Raw genomic sequence first — 18,836 nt, 5'->3', positions numbered from 1 at the left:
CACCCACTAATTAGGGTTGTCTCTGTAGCCTACAGACTTCCCCCTCCCCTGCCACGTCGAGACATTCCAGAGAGAGAGAGAGAGAGAGGGTCACACACAGAAACACCCACTGTTCCACCGCCACTCCATTGCCAAGCCTTGCGTAATAGCCCTATAGACTGTACATGTGTGACTGAATGTAAACTAGGCCTATTCTACAGTAGTAGTTTGTGTTTGTTGGTCTTGCGGTGGGGATGTAGTTTATTTGATCTCTAGCTGTGACTATAGGCCCTCCGTTTGGCGTTTCCACGTCTACATATCTGTTGTGTGCTACTGCGCCTGCGCCATACGTGGTACCCAAATCCTCCCATTCAATTCAATCCCGAACAGACAGGGATCAACGGAAGAAGACAAGAACTGGAAGCAGAAGACCAGAGGAATCGGAACAATCGGGGGAAAAAGAAAGAGAGCGATAACAACTGTTACAAGTCACGGTTATCCACCATACTTTTTGTCGGTAAAGGAGAGGCGTGTGAAGATGAAACAGTGCGTGCACGGGATGATATATCTGGCGGTTCTGGTGGCGTTTGCCGCCTGTGACGCCCCTCCGGTACCGTTAGATGACATCGTGATTGAGAAAACGTTCGTGCCAGAGCAGTGCGTGCGCGCTGTGAAAGTAGGGGATTATGTTCGCTACCATTATAATGGCATGTTCCCGGATGGAAAGAAATTTGACTCCAGGTAAGAAAGTTTTTATTTTCCACTCTTCTCCACTCCTGTAGTTCCTGCACGCAGTTCACGTTGCAGAGAGTAGCGTGCACGTCAATAAATTTAAGCGTGCGTTTTATTAGCCGGTCGGACCAAACAGCCACGCAGGCAGAGAGAACGAGAGCCCCCATTCACTGAGAGAGAGGGAGACTCTTCATGCAGTCTCCAAGTCTGAACTAAATAAATAGTGAAACTATATTTTCACTCCAGAGTAAACAGTCATATTCTGCTACTAAATACACCGGGTGATAATATATGGTTCGTTAACCAACTGCAAGGACGTACACATGTAGGCCTTCCTAGCCTACTCTAGAGCATGCACACACAGGTAGCATATCTGGTGTGTGAGTGTATGGCCAGCAGAGTGATCATGTAAAATAAAAAAATACTACAAATATGAATGAATTCATTAATGTAAACCCTTGGGCAGAAAGAGACCAGTAGGCCCAATAAGTAATGTGCGTGGCAGAACTGAGATACAGTTGGCCAGTGTAGTAGGCTAGGCCTAGTGATACGACATGGTAACCACAGTCTCACCGCAGCCAACCAAGTACTACTGTCTGGACAGAGAGATACATGACTGAGTGAATCAGTGAAGTAAGTGGGTGAATGAATACATGAACGTATGGACATTTTCCCCTTGTTTCTTGTCTTTCTTTCTGTCTTTTTTGTTTGAGATGTTGGCAGCTCCCATAACTTGTGTGTGTTGCAGCTATGACCGCAGCAGCACCTACAATGTGTATGTGGGTAAGAAGCAGCTGATTGAAGGGATGGACAGAGCTCTGGTAGGGATGTGTGTCAACGAGAGACGACTGGTCAAGATTCCCCCACAACTGGCCTACGGGAAGGAAGGATACGGTAAGTTCATAACATAGATTTTAACATTAACATACATCATATAATGGAGTTTTAGCTTATAATTGAGGTTTGGGAGCAAAGACATCTCAACTCCTCCCCTATAACCAATCAATAACTATATGTATACTTACCTGTTCTACCTGTAACCTGTGTGTTTTGCATGTAACAATAAACATAGCTCATAACTTAGTTGATAATATAGCTTGTAACATGATTATAGACATTGTTGTCTCTTGTCTGTTTGATTAATAGTGCAGCTGCACAGGTAGCAGTGTGTGTGGGTGGTTGGATCTGTGTGTTTTTAGGTTTGTGTGTGTGTAGAAGCTGGTGTTTACTGTTCGGAGGTATTCATAAACACCAAGCATTAATGCAAGCTTGACAGGAAGTGGGTGGTCCATGTTGAATTGGGTCACAGTGACATCACAGACCAGGAAGTGCTGCTTGTTAATGTTACTGTACGCTGCATGGTGGCCTGAGATTTTATTTATTTTATTTCACCTTTATTTAACCAGGTAGGCTAGTTGAGAACAAGTTCTCATTTACAACTGTGACCTGGCCAAGATAAAGCAAAGCAGTGCAACACAAACAACAACACAGAGTTACACATGGAATAAACAAACATACAGTCAATAACACAATAGAGAAAAAGTCTTAATACAGTGTGTGCAAATGAGGTAAGATAAGGGAGGTAGGCAATAAATAGGCCATAGTGGCGAAACAAATACAATTTAGCAATTAAACACTGGAGTGATAGATGTGCAAAATATGAATGTGCAAGTAGAGATACTGGGGTGCAAAGGACCAAAAAATTAATTAATAAATAACAGTATGGGGATGAGGAAGTTGGATGGGCTATTTACAGGTGCAGTGATCTGTGAGCTGCTCTGACAGCTGGTGCTTAAAGTTAGTGAGGGAGATATGGGTCTACAGCTTCAGTGATTTTTGCAATTCGTTCCAGTCATTGACAGCAGAGAACTGGAAGGAAAGGCGGCCAAACGAGGAATTGGCTTTGGGGATGACCAGTGAAATATACTTGCTGGAGCGCGTGCTACGGGTGGGTGCTGCTATGGTGACCAGTGAGCTGAGACAAGGCGGGGCTTTACCTAGCAAATACTTATAGATGACCTGGAGCCAGTGGGTTTGGTGACAAATATGAAGTGAGGGCCAGCCAATGAGAGCATACAGGTCGCAGTGGTGGGTAGTATATGGGGCTTTGGTGACAGAACGGATGGCACTGTGATAGACTGCATCCAATTTGCTGAGTAGAGTGTTGGAGGCTATTTTGTAAATTACATCGGCGAAGTCAAGGATCGGTAGGATAGTCAGTTTTACGAGGGTATGTTTGGCAGAATGAGTGAAGGATGCTTTGTTGAGAAATAGGAAGCCGATTCTAGATGTAATTTTGGATTGGAGATGCTTAAAACTTATTGCGGATAAGTCGGACGCTAGCGTCCTTCTGTTGAAATTGCAGTGTGCGAAATTCAAATGACAGAAATAGTCATATTTAACATTCATGAAAATACAAATGTCAAACATCAGTTAAAAGCTTAACTTCTTGTTAATCCAGCCGCTGTGTCAGATTTCAAAAAGGCTTTACTTGAAAGCACAGCATGCGATTATCTGAGGACAGCGCCCAGCCCACAAAGCATTAAAAACATTTTCTAACCAGGCAGATGCGCCACGAAAGTCAGAAATAGTAATAAAATAAATCACTTACCTTTGAAGATCTTCTTCTGTTGGCACTCCAAAAGGTCCCAGCTACATCACAAATGGTCGTTTTGTTCGATGAAGTCCTTCATTATATCCCCAAAAACTCAGTTTAGTTGGCGCGCTTCATTCAATAATCCACCGGTTTCCCTCCTTCAAAATGCATACAAAATGAATCCCAAACGTGACCAATAAACTTCACCAAACAAGTCAAACAACGTTTATAATCAAACCTTAGGTACCCTAATATGTAACGAAATGATCAAATTTAAGACGGAGAATCGTTATTGTCATTACCGGAGATAAACAACAAAGTACCCGCATTCACCAGAACGCGTAACAAACACTACAGCCAAAATGGGAGCCACAAAAAATTACAAACTACAAATTCTAGCAAATTTTTCCAAAAACAAGCCTGAAACTCTTTCTAAAGACTGTTAACATCTAGTGGAAGCCCTAGGAACTGCAATCTGGGAGGCTTTCCCTTCATATTAAAAATGACAGCCATAGGAATCAATGATGGGCTGAATTTTCTTTTTCTGGATGGTTTGTCCTCGGGGTTTCGCCTGCCATATCAGTTTTGTTATACTCACAGACATTATTTTAACAGTTTTAGAAACGGAGTGTTTTCTATCCAAATCTACCAATTATATGCATATCCTAGCTTCTGGGCTTGAGTAACAGTTAGTTTACTTTAGGCACGCTTGTCATCCAGACATCAAAATACTGCCCCCTAGCCCAAAGAGGTTAATGTGAGTCTGGAAGGAGAGTTTACAGTCTAACCAGACACCTAGGTATTTGTAGTTGTCCACATATTCTAAGTCAGAACCGTCCAGAGTGGTGATGCTGGACAGGCGAGCAGGTGCGGGCAGCAATTGGTTGAAGAGCATGCATTTAGTTTTACTTGCATTTAAGAGCAGTTGTAGGCCACGGAAGGAGAGTTGTATGGCATTGAAGCTCGTCTGGAGGTTAGTTAACACAGTGTCCAAAGAAGGGCCAGATGTATACAGAATGGTGTCGTCTGCATAGAAGTGGATCAGAGAATCACCAGCAGCAAGAGCGACATCATTGATGTATACAGAGAAAAGAGTCGGCCCGAGAATTGAACCCTCTGGCACCCCCATAGAGACTGCCAGAGGTCCGGATAACAGGCCCTCTGATTTGACACACTGAACTCTGTTTGAGAAGTAGTTGGTGAACCAGGCGAGGCAGTCATTGAGAAACCAAGGTTGTTGAGTCTGCCGATAAAAATGTGGTGATTGACAGAGTCGAAAGCCTTGGCCAGGTCGATGAATACACTGCTATACTGTATTGTCTTTTATCGATGGCGGTTATGATATCGTTCAGGACCTTGAGCGTGGCTGAGGTGCACCCATGACCAGTGCCCTAATTCTCCATGGATTTTACAGTGTCCCAGAACTTTTTGGAGTTTGTGCTGCAGAGTGCAAATTTCTATTTGAAAAGCTAGCCTTTACTTTCCTAACTGCCTGTGTATATTGGTTCCTAACTTCCCTGAAAAGTTGCATATCGCAGGGGCTATTTGATGCTAATGCCGTACGCCACAGGATGTTTTTGTGCTGGTCATGGGCAGTCAGGTCTAAAGTGAACCACGGGCTATATCTGTTCCTGGTTCTAATTTTTTTGAATGGGGCATGCTTATTTAAGATTGTGAGGAAAGCACTTTTAAAGAATAACCAGGCATCTTATACTGACGGAATGAGGTTTATATCCTTCCAGGATACCTGGGCCAGGTCGATTAGGAAGGCCTAATCAAACGCTCCATAAATTGTTTCAGGGAGCGTTTGACAGTGATGAGGGGTGGTCGTTTGACCGCAGACCCATTACGGATGCAAGCAATGAGGCAGTGATTGCTGAGATCCTGGTTGAAGACAGCAGAGGTGTATTTGGAGGGCAGGTTGGTTAGGATGATATATAAGAGGTTGCCCATGGTTATGGATTTGGGGTTGTACCTGGTAGGTTCATTGATAATTTGTGTGAGATTGATGGCATCAAACTTAGATTGTAGAATGGCCGCGGTGTTAAGCATGTCCCAGTTTAGGTCACCTAACAGCACAAGCTCTGAAGATAAATGGGAGGCAATCAATTCACATATGGTTTCCAGGTCACAGCTGGCGGCAGAGGGTGGTCTATATCAAGCGGCAACGGTGACAGACTTGTTTCTGGAAAGGTGTATTTTTAAAAGTAGAAGCTCAAATTTTTGGGGCACAGACCTGGATAGTAAGACAGAACTCTGCAGGCTAACTCCGCCCCCTTTGGCAGTTCTATCTTGTCGGAAAATGTTATAGTTAGGGATGGACATTTCTGGGTTTTTGGTGGCCTTCCTAAGCCAGGATTCAGACACAGCTAGGACATCCGGGTTGGCAGAGTGTGCTCAAGCAGTGAATAAAACAAACTTAGGGAGGAGGCTTCTAATGTTAATATGCATGAAACCAAGGCTTTTACAGTTACAGAAGTCAACAAATGAGAGCACCTGGGAAGTGGGAGTGGAGCTAGGCACTGCAGGGCCTGGATTAACCTCTACATCACCAGAGGAACAGAGGAGGAGTAGGATAAGGGTATGGCTAAGGGCTATAAGAACTGGTTGTCTAGTACGTTCGGGACAGAGAGTAAAAGGAGCAGGTTTCTGGGAGCGCTAGAATAGATTCAATGCATGATGTACAGACAAAGGTATGGATGTGAACACAGTTGAGGTAAATCTAGGCATTGAGTGACGATGAGAGAGGTATTGTCTCTAGAGGCATCAATTAAACCAGGTGAGGTCACCACATTTGACATGAACAAACCCTTATTGTAGACAGATTAATCTGCTGACCCTCTTGAACTGACACATAGAGATGAACTCTGCTTTAGTGTTGTAGGAGTGCCCTTCATTCACAGTGAGACAGACATCACAGCCCAGACCGGTGGCTTCGCCGGCATTACCCACAGTTACATGCACAGCATTAGGAGTGTGTTTGTGCTATTAGTATGTGGGTATTAGTGTGGGTATTTGTGTGTATTAGGGTGTGTTTGTGTGAATAAAGAGGTCACCAAGCAGACTGGTTGATTTTGCATGAGGAGAGATTAAAACAGAAATGTGTGGCCTTACTTGGAATGTGGGAAAGAGAGAGAGCAAGTGAGATGGAGAGAGAGAAAGGAAGATGTGGTGGCATGTATGGAGTGATAAATGTAGGTGTCTACTTTGTAGAGGGAGAAAAGGAGGAGCGAGTCTCTGCCAGCAGAGAGAACAACTGCCAACTCACCAGTATGGATTTAATCACAGCCATCCTCAACTTCCCTACCCCTCCTTCTCACCTCCTCTCATCTTCCCTCCCTCATAACGATGTCTGTTGCATATATGGTTTATAATCTCTGATTAATTGCCTTCTTCATAGAGATAATTCCATGTTCATCTGTCTAGTTTAACAATGAGAGAAAGAAGAGAGAAAGTGGAGAGAGAATGAGAGAAAGAACGAGTGTAACTAATGTCATCCTCCCTTACTCCTCCAGGTGATGTAATCCCTTCAGATGCGATCCTCCATTTTGATGTTCTGTTGTTGGACGTGTGGAACCCTGATGATGTGGTTCAGATGAAGACGTACTACACCCCTGAGAACTGCTCTAGGAAGGTAGAGGTGTCAGACTACGTACGTTATCATTACAACGGAACACTGCTGGACGGAACACTGTTCGACTCCAGGTGAGACACGAGATAAGTTGTCGACGACAAAACACTACTAACACACACGTCATGCTACTAACACACACTACACACTACTAACACACACTACAACTATTATCACACACTACTAACACTCACTACATACTACTAACACACTATAACTACTAACACACACTACTAACACACGCTACACACTATTAACACAGACTACACACTACTAAACCGCACTACACACTTCTAACACACGCTATAGACTACTAACAGACACTACACACTACTAACACACACTACACACTACTACGAAATCTACACGCACAGGGAGAGGGATGAAGAGAGGCCCTGCAAGGAAGGAGATGATAGAGGAGAGGAGGGTTACATTTGTAGGATTTCCAATAAATAAATGTATGCTGTGTTTGTGGTCTTCTAATAAGTATTTTCTCATTCGCTCCCCATTTCCCTCCCCTCTCCCTCCCCCTGTAGCCACACCCGTATGCGTACCTATGACACCTATGTGGGGATTGGCTGGCTGATCGCTGGCATGGATCAGGGGCTTCTGGGCATGTGTGTCGGGGAGAAACGCATCATCACCATGCCCCCATCGCTAGGATACGGATCAAACGGTGATGGTTAGTAGGTGCTGCTGGGTAATGGAGTTGTTTCTGAGTGTTATCCCAGTCCAGGCCTCTCTAGTACTATTGGACCAGAGATGGCATCATCAGTGTAACCGTCTCTCCAGGTAGTGATATCCCTGGTGTTTGACGTGGTCCTACTGAACTTACTTAACCCTAGTCTAACCCTCCTATATCTCCTCCCCTTTCTTTCCATCCATCCATCCCATCCCTCTCTAGGTAGTGATATCCCACAGCAGGCCTCCCTGGTGTTTGATGTAGTCCTCTTGGACCTCCATAACCCTAAAGACGGCGTCAGTATCATCAACCAGGACATACCTCAACCCTGCCACAGGAAGAGTGTAGCTGGGGACTTCATCAGATACCACTATAACGGATCACTACTGGACGGGACCTTCTTCGACTCCAGGTGAGGAAGAGAGCGATAAAGAGAGAGTGTGTGTGACTTCATAAATGTGTATGTAAAGAATGCTCCCTTATTGCCTTTGGGCATTGTTTTCCTTTTATTTGTAATTCTTATTTTGTCCTCACGGTGGCAGTAACCTTAAACTAAACTAGATAGACAAATGAGTTCAAGATTTACTGAATGAATCCAACCAGGAGAATAAAACTTGCACTTTTATCTTACAAGAAAACAAGTAAATTTAAGTTCAGACTGAATAGGGTGTAGAATTTAGAATCTACAACTTAGAGTTACTTAGATTTAGAAATGTAGGCAAAGGTTTTGTGTTTGTAACATGTTTCATTCTGTACATATGATTACTGTCCTCTCAGCTACTCCTGTAACCGTACATATGATTACTGTCCTCTCAGCTACTCCTGTAACTGTACATATGATTATTGTCCTCTCAGCTACTCCCGTAACCGTACATATGATTATTGTCCTCTCAGCTACTCCCGTAACCGTATATATGATTACTGTCCTCTCAGCTACTCCCGTAACCGTACATATGATTACTGTCCTCTCAGCTACTCCCGTAACCGTACATATGATTACTGTCCTCTCAGCTACTCCCGTAACCGTACATATGACACCTACGTGGGTAAGGGCTATGTGATTGGTGGGATGGATGAGGGTCTGATCGGAGTCTGCATCGGAGAGAAAAGACGCATCATTATCCCACCTCACCTCGGATACGGAGAGGAGGGCACAGGTATGTATAAAATTGTGTATTTGTGTGTGTGTGTGTGGTGTGTGTTGAGGTTTTCAGTGTACCATAATTTATAGAAAGGTGATTTCATCATCGCCCCCTCCTCTCTCCCCCACCAGGTACTAAGATCCCAGGTTCTGCTGTCTTGGTGTTTGATATCCATATCATAGACTTCCACAACCCATCAGACACAGTGGTGATCACTACCAACTATAAACCAGTGGTGTGTGAGACTCTGGCTAAGAAAGGAGACTTTGTTAAATACCACTACAACGCTTCACTCATGGATGGATCCTTCATTGACTCCACGTGAGTAGGAAGATACACTTGGACATGCAAGCACACACGCACACCACACCACACACTTCTAACAATCGCTCTCTCCAGGTATAACTATGGGAAGACATATAACATTGTGCTAGGAGCCAACCAGGTGGTTCCAGGGATGGAGGAGGGGCTGAAGGAGATGTGTGTTGGAGAGAGAAGACACCTGGTCATACCCCCTCATCTGGGCTACGGAGAGAGGGGAGTGGGTGAGTTACACACTTGGGCACAGACAAAGACACACACAAACTTGTCCACTTGCTGTTATTAACCCATTCATGTCCATTGGTGTGTTATAGATGGTGAAGTGCCGGCCAGTGCTGTCCTAATCTTCGATATCGAGATGATTGAGATGGAGGCGGGACTTCCTGATGGCTACATGTTCATCTGGAACGAGGACGTATCAGCTGACCTCTTCACTGAGATGGATGCAGATAAGGACCTACAGGTGTTGGCCTCAGAGGTACGCATCGCAGCTAAACCCCACCCTCAGCTACACACTAATAGACATACACATGACACTGTGGGTCCTCATGCATCTCACCTATTTTTGATCTGCTCTGATTGAAGACAACTGGACAGCGTATGGCTGTATCTCAGTAGTCTTAAATAGCCTCCTCTCCTTCATCTGCACTGATCTGTAAACACAAGACAAGTGAAAGCAAATATGGTGGAAGAGAAGCCCTACAGAAATGTTTTGTATTTCACCCATCCAGTTAATTTTGATCAGTTCAGGAAGAGAGGAGACAATCTAGTTGATTAACCGAGGCAACTGGCTAACCAATTCACAATTCTCCCTCCCTCTCTCTTCACACCCCCACCCCTTTCCCTCCCCCATCCCAGTTCTCAGACTACATTCTGCGTCAGGTGAACGAGGGTAAAGGACGTCTGGCCCCTGGGTTCGACTCATATCGCATCATTGAGAACATGTTTTCTAACCAGGACCGTAATGGAGACGGAAAGATCACAGAGGACGAGTTCAAACTGAAGGCCGACGAGACCACACACGATGAGCTATAAGAGAGGGGTGCAGAGTGTGTGTGTGTGTATGAGGGGGCTTATATGATGGCAATATAAGACAAGGAGGGTGTGTGTGTGTGTTTGTGTGTGTGTGTGAGGGATTGTATTGTTGGAGGGTGGCCGGGTGAGATGGCAAAGGGTCAGATGTATAGAATTAGAGTTGGTCAGATGTCTATAGAGAACCAAAGAGAGAGGCAGGATGTATTCTGAGTAATGGGCTGAGAATCAAATGGTGGTTTAGTTAGTTTTGACCTGTTGTCTTCAGTGACCAGAGCAGTCTGGTGTTGGCATGGGGAGGGAATGAGAGGGGAGAATAGGAAAGCAGGAGGAATACATTTTGAGGAGATGAGCAATGTAAGAGCATTAGGACAAAGGCCCACGTTTTTGTTAGTAGAGCAGTTTCCCAAATCCAGCCCTTAAGTACCCCCAACAGCACACATTTTCTTTGAAGCCTTGGACAAACTCGTCTGATGCGTGTCAACTAATCATCAAGCCCTGGATGAGTTTAATATGGTGAGTTTTACAACAAAACGTGTGCTGTTGAGGGTAACGTTACTGGAGGACTGGAGTTGGGAAACATTGCATTAGAGGAGCTTGATGTGTTTCCATTGTTGATGATGTACCTTTGTTCACCTGCTCTGGCATCACTGATGTGTTTAGTATTTTATTATTGAGTTACTGTTCAGATGGTGTTTTTTTTGTATTTTGTTGGTGTTGCCTTTTTCATCTGTGAGAGAATAAGTGCCTGACAATAATTTAGTGACAAACTCTCCACTTTCTGAAGATGATCTCTGGATCTATGTTCTATCCCCCGTGTTTAGTTAGTTATTGTTTGTGGGTCAAACGGTTTCAATTTTAAATCTTCTGTCCCACCAACATATCTTATAGAGCAGAATTACAGTACTATAAAAATGTTATTTATTGTATTAACAAACACCATGATGGATGCAGTCAGGTGATTGCAGAATTGCTTCTACAGTACCATCTATGCAAGTTCCGTACTATCCAGCTAACGTGTGTGTTTTAGTAAAGGTTTGCCAAACGATTCAGGTGCTAAAACTTTGTTTATATTCCTTGTTGTCATGTGTACAAACGCTTCCTGTATTCTCTGCTGTCTAAGCCAATCAAGTACAATACTACACATCTAGTCATTCAGCTGCCCACTCACAACACTGTCTCCTATGCAACATTTACCTAAATGTTGGTGCCACTATCAGGTAGTTCATTGTTTTAGTTCCCCCCCCAATAGATTGTGTTATAATTACGCTATGCTCTGCACACACATCTCACCTGCACCAGCTTTGGCAAAGTGTGTGAAGTGTGTACGTGTGTGTTTGCAACAGTTGAGTTTGTTTTATATCTGATGCCTCTGTTTGAGAGTAATGAGTGAAAATGATGCTGTAAATGTGTCGTTTCTAAGGTGCATTTGAATAAATGCACATTCCATCCCCTTTACAACAAGACCTGTCTGTCTCTCTTTAGGTGCAATGTGTGTGTGTGTGTGTGGCTTGCATATGGTGGGAACTGCGCAGCCGGAATAAAAACAGCCAGGGGGCGACAGGAAGAGAGGGAGAAAGAAAGAGAGAGGGGAAAAAAGTGCCGGTTTGAAGTGAAGATATGAAACTCCACTTCTTGGTCAAGGACACCAGAACAGAGTTTGGAATGTATAACAACCATGGAGTCTTTAGCGCGAGCCCGCCTGCCCCTGCACACACACAGTTTCTGGCCGAGGCATAGAATTGTTTTATTGGCTTATATGGATAGGGCTAAATGTAAATGTTTCTTACAGAAGAAATATGAAAAGCATATGCATAACCATGGTAGCAACTGAAAGGGAAAAGTTTGGAGATAATGTGAGTCCAACAGTTCATCTAACACCAGACTGATTACAAACATTACACTTGATTATATGTGCATTTGTTGACACTCTGGATACATTCAGTAACATGACAAGACTATTCCTGGAAAATATGCAACATAAAACTAAAAAGGGTTTGAGTAAGGAAACTGGTGTCTCCAAGTGGCCACACACATCTCCAAAGTGTGCACAGTTCCTAAATAATTTCAATGCACTTCTATGACAAAAAAAAAAGTCTTCAACTTGAAAGTATTTTTTGAGCTCTCCTAGCTGTGCCGTTGAGGAACGAGAGCAAGAACACTTGTAGTTGTTTCATTTGGAACACAACCCTGCATTCCCGCCATCACAGAATTACTGCTGATGTTTACATAATCCAAAAACAGTCCATTATAAACCGCAACGTGGGTAGGGTGGGCATGATTTGAAAGCTCGTTCTATTGCCAAAATGAGTCATAAAATAGGATCTTGCAGTGTTAGGCTTTCACAAGGCAATTCAGAGAAACAGATGGTCATGTTGGGGCGCATAGAAAGGAGTCATGAGTGCATTCGGTGCGTGTGGAGCCTCTAGTTTCCGTCACAATAAACAAACATAGGCTATTTCTGTTCAGAACAACCCAGGGTATGATGCCATGTCATCTTGTAACTACATCAAACATGGTGGTGCTAAACGTTGATACTGTAGTAAACATGAGTTCTATGATTTGGAAATGTGAAGTGCACATTTGGACACACAGGTGTTTGGCTTGCTTGTATGACATCAAAGCGGTATTTATTATAATACTCAAATTTCAAAATACAAGTAATCTCAATTTATAGCATTTTGCTCACTCAGACAACAAAAACATTTCAAAAGTTGGCCAGTTACCGGGAGGGATAGGGGCAACTTCTTGTTGCGCACGGTGCTCAAGTTCAGAACGGCTGTCAGTCAAAACCCATACAGCACTGTGAGGCACACAGCCAGAACTCTGACGTCATGTATAGCACGTTACTGAAAAGCCACTACGTTCCAATGTAGGAGCTTATTAGTGCCCCAAATCTGTATACGGGTACGAGAGTAAATGGCTACCAACGTATAAGATACAAAAATAATATTCACATTAAACATAATCCACATTCAAGAAAACATCAACTGAATCTTTTATGCCTTATTTAAATGGTGAACATTGCTTGAGTATAACATTCGCTTGGTTTGCAATTAAAATATACTGTCTTGTATCTTTAAAAAAGTAAATGTAAAAAAAATTGCAGTAAACATAAAAAAATATTGTTTGCTCCTCTTATGCCACAATCAGTAGTCATTGAAACTAAACAGCTTTCAAGTGATTGGATGGGAGTTTATTCTGACAAGATTAGGCCCCTCCCACAGGGATGTAACTACTTCTGCTGAGCCACCAGCGACGGATCAAGCTCTGGCAAGAGGGTTACCTTTAAGTAATACAAAATAGAGGAAAACCAAGAATGTTCATTTTAAAACTGACATTCGGTAACAAAATTTGACTTTATCAATCTGTGTGTGTGTATACGTCTCCTCCATGTCCAGCGATTGTCCAGCAGTCAGTGCTTCACCTGGAACACATGCACACACACTCTGGTCAGTTCCCTAATTTCTTAAGCACTTTGAAACAATGTTATGATCTTAGTCAGATATCACTGTACTGGCAGCAGAACAGGAGCTAATGGCTCAGCTTCAAAATGTTAGTTTTGAATTTAGTGATACTCGAGCCCTGCCCGTACACTGATGAAAAAACGGGCCGCACCCGGCCTTATCCCAATGTATAATGTTGGGGCCTGCCGGGCTCGGGTAGCAGAGCTCTAACTCACGTTAAGGAAATCCAGGCCGGCGGGGTCCTCACTGAGGGCGTGGCAGATACTCTGTAGAAACAGACACACACATACAAGATCAATTACAGGTAAACTCAGCAACAACAACAAAAAAACTTATTTTTCAGGACCCTGTCTTTCAAAGATAATTCATAATCCAAATCCATTGTAAAGGGTTTAAACACTGTTTCCCATGCTTGTTCAATGAACCATAAACAATGAATGAACATGCACCTGTGGAAAGGTCGTTAAGACACTAACAGCTTACAGACAGTAGGCAATTAAGGTCACATTTATGGAAACTTAGGACACTAAAGAGGCCTTTCTACTGACTCTGAAAAACACAAAAAGAAAAATGCCCAGGGTCCCTGCTCATCTGCATGAACGTGCCTTAGGCATGCTGCAAGGAGGATTGAGGACTGCAGATGTGGCCAGGGAAATAAATTGCAATATCCGTACTGTGAGACGCCTAAGACGGTGCTACAGGGAGACAGGACGGACAACTGATCGTCCTCACAGTGGCAGACCACGTGTAACAACACCTGCGCAGGATCGGTACATCCGAAACATCACACCTGTGGGACAGGTACAGGGTGGCAACAACAACTGCCCGAGTTACACCAGGAACGCACAATCCCTCCATCAGTGCTCAGACTGCTCGCAATAGGCTGAGAGAGGCTGGACTGAGGGCTTGTAGGCCTGTTGTAAGACAGGTCCTCACCAGACATCATCAGCAACAACGTCGCCTATGGGCACAAACCCACCGTCGCTGGACCAGACAGGACTGGCAAAAAGTGCTCTTCACGGACGAGTTGCGGTTTGGTCTCACCAGGAGTTACGGTCGGATTCACGCTTTTCGTCGAAGGAATGAGTGTTACACCGAGGCCTGTACTCTGGAGCGGGATCGATTTGGAGGTGGTGGGTCGGATCAGAGGGTGAGGGCTAGGGCCATTCCCCCCCCCGAGAAATGTCCAGGAACTTGCAGGTACCTTTCTTAGAAGAGTGGGGTTCTCACAGCAAGAACTGGCAAATCTGGTGCAGTCCATGAGGAGGAGATGCACTGCAGTACTTAATGCAGCTGGTGAACACACCAGATACTGACTGTTACTTTTGATTTTGACCCCCCCCTTTGTTCAGGGACACATTATTCCATTTATGTTAGTCACGTGTCTGTGGAACTTGTTCAGTTTATGTCTCAGTTGTTGAATCTTATGTTCATACAAATATTTACACATGTTAAGTTTGCTGAAAATAAACGCAGTTGACAGTGAGAGGATGTTTCTTTTTTCGCTGAGTTTAGTTATACAGTACAGCAAATACACCATCACATTTTAGTAATTTAGAATATGCTCTTATCCAGAGTGGCTTACATTGGTGAATTAATCTTAAGATAGCTAGGTGAGACAACATATCGCAATTGTAGCAAGTACATTTTCCCTCAACAAAGTAGTTATCAGCAATGTCAGTGTTAGTAGAAAAAGACAAGTGCATTACAGTGTTACAGCAAAGATATTGTAAAGCAATAGAGACGGAGCACTCATCACCCAGCACTACAACACTGGGACAGTCTCTGTCTTAATATGGCCACAGAGGGCAGGACCCTTCCTCCATGCTGGGAGGGGGAGGAGCAGGCATCGCCATAGCATCGCTTAGTATAGCAATAGTAGCCGTAACATTGGCATCAGTAGTAGGTGAAGCAGCTTTAGCTACATCTGTAGCAGAGGTGCTAGCTGTTAGCCATCACGCTAAGAGAAGCAGAAGGGAGAAAAGTGGTAGCTGCAGTGACAGTGCTAGCCGAGGGAGATGAGGTAGCCGTAAGAGGAGAGGTAGCATTAGCAGTAGTATTAGCCGTAGCATTAGCCGTAGCTTTAGCAGGCAGGTTGTTTTTGGTCTTGATGACAATGCTGCAGTAGCGTGCCCACTTCCGTGCTGGCTGAGGGAGAACATAATAGGCAGGGGGTCTGAGGTTGGCCCATGGGTACCAACCACCAATAGTAGTACCTGCTGTGCTGGTTTCAATGGCAACCCCGGTGTCAGTAGCAGTCCAGGCGGAGTAGCTGGCTGGGTCAAGTGATGGCTGGGTCAAGGCCAAATAGCTGGGGTTGGCTGGAGATGGTGTGGTAGAGTAGAGGCTTCCTGGGGGCATAACAGTCCCAGTAGAGCCGAGTCCAGTCCCAGACCTAGGGTAAGCCTGTCCACGGCAGTCCATGTCTGAGTAGCCCATCTCTGGGTAGAGCAGAACTCCAGGGTAGCCAGGTCCACTTCCAGAAGAGACAGCTCCAGGGTAGGAAGTACCAGCTAGACCTGTTGTAACATAGCCTGCCCCTGGGTAGCCTGTTCCCCAGTTGCCCCCAGACCACCTTGCCTGTGGCTGTGACTGTGTGTTACTGGGGGAGTTGGAAGTGAACTGACTAACACTGACAACTCCAGCGTAACCTGAACCAGGGTAGGTGTTACCAGGGTAGGTGTAACCAGCGTAGGTGTAACCAGCGTAGGTGTAACCAGGTAGAATCTCTGGGGGCTGTGGGTCAGTGGGGTTAGGGCTAGAAGAAACTGTAACCCCTCCAGTGTAACCCCCCTGGGCTAGTGTGGCATTGGTAGTGGGGGTATAACTCTGGAAGTTGGGGTTAGAGTTGGAGTTAGGGTTCTGGAAGTTGGGGTTAGGGTTCTGGAAGTTGGGGTTAGGGTTAGGGTTCTGGAAGTTAGGGTTAGGTTTGGAGTTAGGGTTTTGGAAGTTGTGGTTAGGTTTGGAGTTAGGGTTCTGGAAGTTGTGGTTAGGTTTGGAGTCAGGGTTCTGGAAGTTTGGGTTAGGTTTGAAGTTGGGGTTAGGTTTGGAGTTGGGAGTGAACTGTCGGCTCTCGTAGTTCCAGGGGTCTCTGTCCTCGGGTTCCTGTAGGGATAGCTTCCTTTTTAGCGGGTTGGGTAATGCTGCCACTATGGCGATGGCATGACCTTTTGAGTCACCCCTCATCTTCTCCCCTCCAGGGTTAGGGCCTGTTGCCCTGGTATGAGCCTCAGCGCTCTCTGCACTCTCTGGGGTGGTTAGGGCAGGAGAAAAGTGGGGGGAGCGCAACAAAGAGACAAAGAATTCCACAAATTGATCACAGTCTACGATGGAAGTCTTCGTCTTAACCCCAGAGGCATAGACAGGATCTGGCTGGGGTGGAGGTGGAGGAGTGAGGCAGGGAGGGATTGCCGGGGGTTGGGGGGTCATGGGTTCGGGTTGGGGGGTCATGGGTCCGAGTGGGGGGGTCATGGGTCCAGTTCTTTCTGGGTGCAGGTGGGGGTAAGAGGTGTTGTTGGGAGGGTTGGCCTGGGTCTGGAGAGGTCTGACTGCTGAGGTTGTGTTGGTAGGTCTCTTGGTTGGTTGGCTGGACTGTTTGGGTAGTTGTTTGTTGACTAGGCAGGAAGGTTGGCTGGGTTTGACCTGGCTTAGGCTCGCCGCAGAAGTGGCTCTGGTGGGGGAGAATGCAGCGGGGGAGTAGGGGGAGAGCAGGGGGGGCTCAGAGGGACTAGCTCTGGGGGAGGCTTTGGAGGAACGGCTGGAGCTACGATTATGTCTCTTAGAGCGGGTGTGAGAGCGTGAGTGGTCAGAATGTCTGTTAGTGTGTTTGCGGTCACTGTGTCTGCGTTTGGTCCTGTCACTGTGTCCGTCTTTGGCTTTGTCAGTGCGTGTGAGGTCACTGTGTTTGCGAGTGTGTGTGCGGTTTTTGTGTGTGCGTTCACTGTGTGTGCGAGTAGGTTTAGCCTTTTCAGTATGTTTCTGAGACTCATTCTTGTCCGAATGTTTGTCAGTGAGCTTCTGGCTATTGGATAGTGTGTGTGTGGGTTTGCACAGTGTGTGAGTGGGTTTCTTGCTAGAGGACTCTTTGGCAACAGTCAGGCTGTCGGCAGGGGTACCGGAGGGCTTGGTGGCAGAATGGGGAATGAGTTTGGGTCTAGTATATTCTGGGGCTGTTGAACTGGGTTTGGGGTGTGTGCGTGAAGGTTTAAGTTTAGTTTGAGAGTCAGAGTGTGTGTATGTGAGTTTCGGCTTAGTGTTGGATTGTGTGGGTGAGGGTGTGATGTGTGTCTGGTTGACAGTGTGTGTTTCAGAAGACTTGGTGACTTCAGGAGATGATAGACAGATGACAGGGGCAGTGTGACCCTCAGGGGGGCTAGACACCTTTCTCTTCTTCACCTGCTGCTGACCCCTCACCTCTGACCCCTCAACGTTAGAACAACGTTTTCCTGAGAGACAGAGAAGGAGGGAGGGAGAAAGAGAGAGATCTATATTTAATTGAATAGAGTGAGAGATATACTTAATAAGGCCCAAAGTGTGGGATATGGCCAATATACCATGGCTAAGGGCTGTTCTTATGCACGACGCCACACAGAGTGCCTGGATTCAGCCCTTAGCTGTGGAATATTGGCCATATACCACAAACCCCCGAAGTGCCTCATTGCTTTATAAACTGGTTACCAACATAATTACAACAGTACAAATATTTGCTATGATATGATATACCAAGGCTGTCAACCAATCAACATTCAGGGCTCGAACCACCCAGTTTATAATTACAGTATTATCATCATTTTCTGTTGCTTAACAGTAAGATAGTATTCAATTCACCCGTGTTTCTCCTACATCTCTGTTGCGGTAGGAATTGCCCCAAGGCCTGATGGGAGACCACCTGGCACTCCACAATCTCCTGCTTGACCACTATTGGTTCAGGTTTGCTGGTGACCATGGTGAGGAGTTCAGTCTGGTTCTGCTCTCTACAGATCTCCTGCAAACGGGATACAGCTGGAGAGGGAGGGAGGGAGAGAGGTTTACAAACATATATTATGATAAATAGAGATGAAACTTGTGGTAAAAATGGTCAAATAAGTATAGCCAGTTATAATTGTAATGGCTTAGCAGACAATAAGAAAAGAGTATCAGTATTTACCTGGCTGAAAGAGAAGGAATATAATATATATTGTTTACAGGAAAGTCATTAAACAATTTTAAATGAAGTTGTGTGGGAAAAGGATTGTGTGGTTGGGGAGGTGGGCTT

General features: G+C 45.1%; 2 protein-coding genes across 6 annotated transcripts in view; one reads left to right on the top strand and one right to left on the bottom strand.

Moving 5' to 3' along the window:
- Positions 1–27: 27 nt before the first annotated feature.
- fkbp9 (FKBP prolyl isomerase 9) lies at positions 28–11,579 on the top strand. The gene is made up of 10 exons (XM_020505211.2): positions 28–720; positions 1,460–1,605; positions 6,823–7,012; positions 7,475–7,620; positions 7,843–8,032; positions 8,632–8,777; positions 8,894–9,083; positions 9,162–9,307; positions 9,398–9,561; positions 9,942–11,579. The coding sequence occupies exons 1-10, from the start codon at positions 518–520 to the stop codon at positions 10,116–10,118; spliced, it is 1,698 nt and encodes a 565-aa protein (XP_020360800.1). The 5' UTR covers positions 28–517; the 3' UTR covers positions 10,119–11,579.
- A 264-nt stretch (positions 11,580–11,843) lies between these two features.
- LOC109908585 (uncharacterized) overlaps positions 11,844–18,836 on the bottom strand; it is an 83,236-nt gene continuing 76,243 nt past the window's right edge. For all 5 annotated transcript variants that reach the window (XM_031793214.1, XM_031793216.1, XM_031793218.1 and 2 more), the window contains 4 exons: positions 18,410–18,583; positions 15,799–18,027; positions 13,798–13,848; positions 11,844–13,542 (listed from right to left, as the gene is read on the bottom strand). In XM_031793214.1, the coding sequence (XP_031649074.1) occupies positions 13,826–13,848; positions 15,799–18,027; positions 18,410–18,583 (2,426 nt within the window). In that variant the 3' untranslated portion in view covers positions 11,844–13,542; positions 13,798–13,825. The remainder of the gene's footprint in view (positions 13,543–13,797; positions 13,849–15,798; positions 18,028–18,409; positions 18,584–18,836) is intronic.

The sequence above is a fragment of the Oncorhynchus kisutch genome, linkage group LG17 (genome assembly GCF_002021735.2).
Source record: "Oncorhynchus kisutch isolate 150728-3 linkage group LG17, Okis_V2, whole genome shotgun sequence".
Lineage (NCBI taxonomy): Eukaryota > Metazoa > Chordata > Actinopteri > Salmoniformes > Salmonidae > Oncorhynchus > Oncorhynchus kisutch.
This window is presented reverse-complemented; position numbering and strand designations above follow the sequence as displayed.

Bases quoted from the DNA above. Each gene is read 5' to 3' on its own strand.
- fkbp9 (XM_020505211.2), top strand. From the start codon at position 518: ATGAAACAGTGCGTGCACGGGATGATATATCTGGCGGTTCTGGTGGCG. The intron at 1,606-6,822 runs GTAAGTTCATAA...TTACTCCTCCAG, and splicing joins CTACGGGAAGGAAGGATACG to GTGATGTAATCCCTTCAGAT. The intron at 9,308-9,397 runs GTGAGTTACACA...GGTGTGTTATAG, and splicing joins CTACGGAGAGAGGGGAGTGG to ATGGTGAAGTGCCGGCCAGT.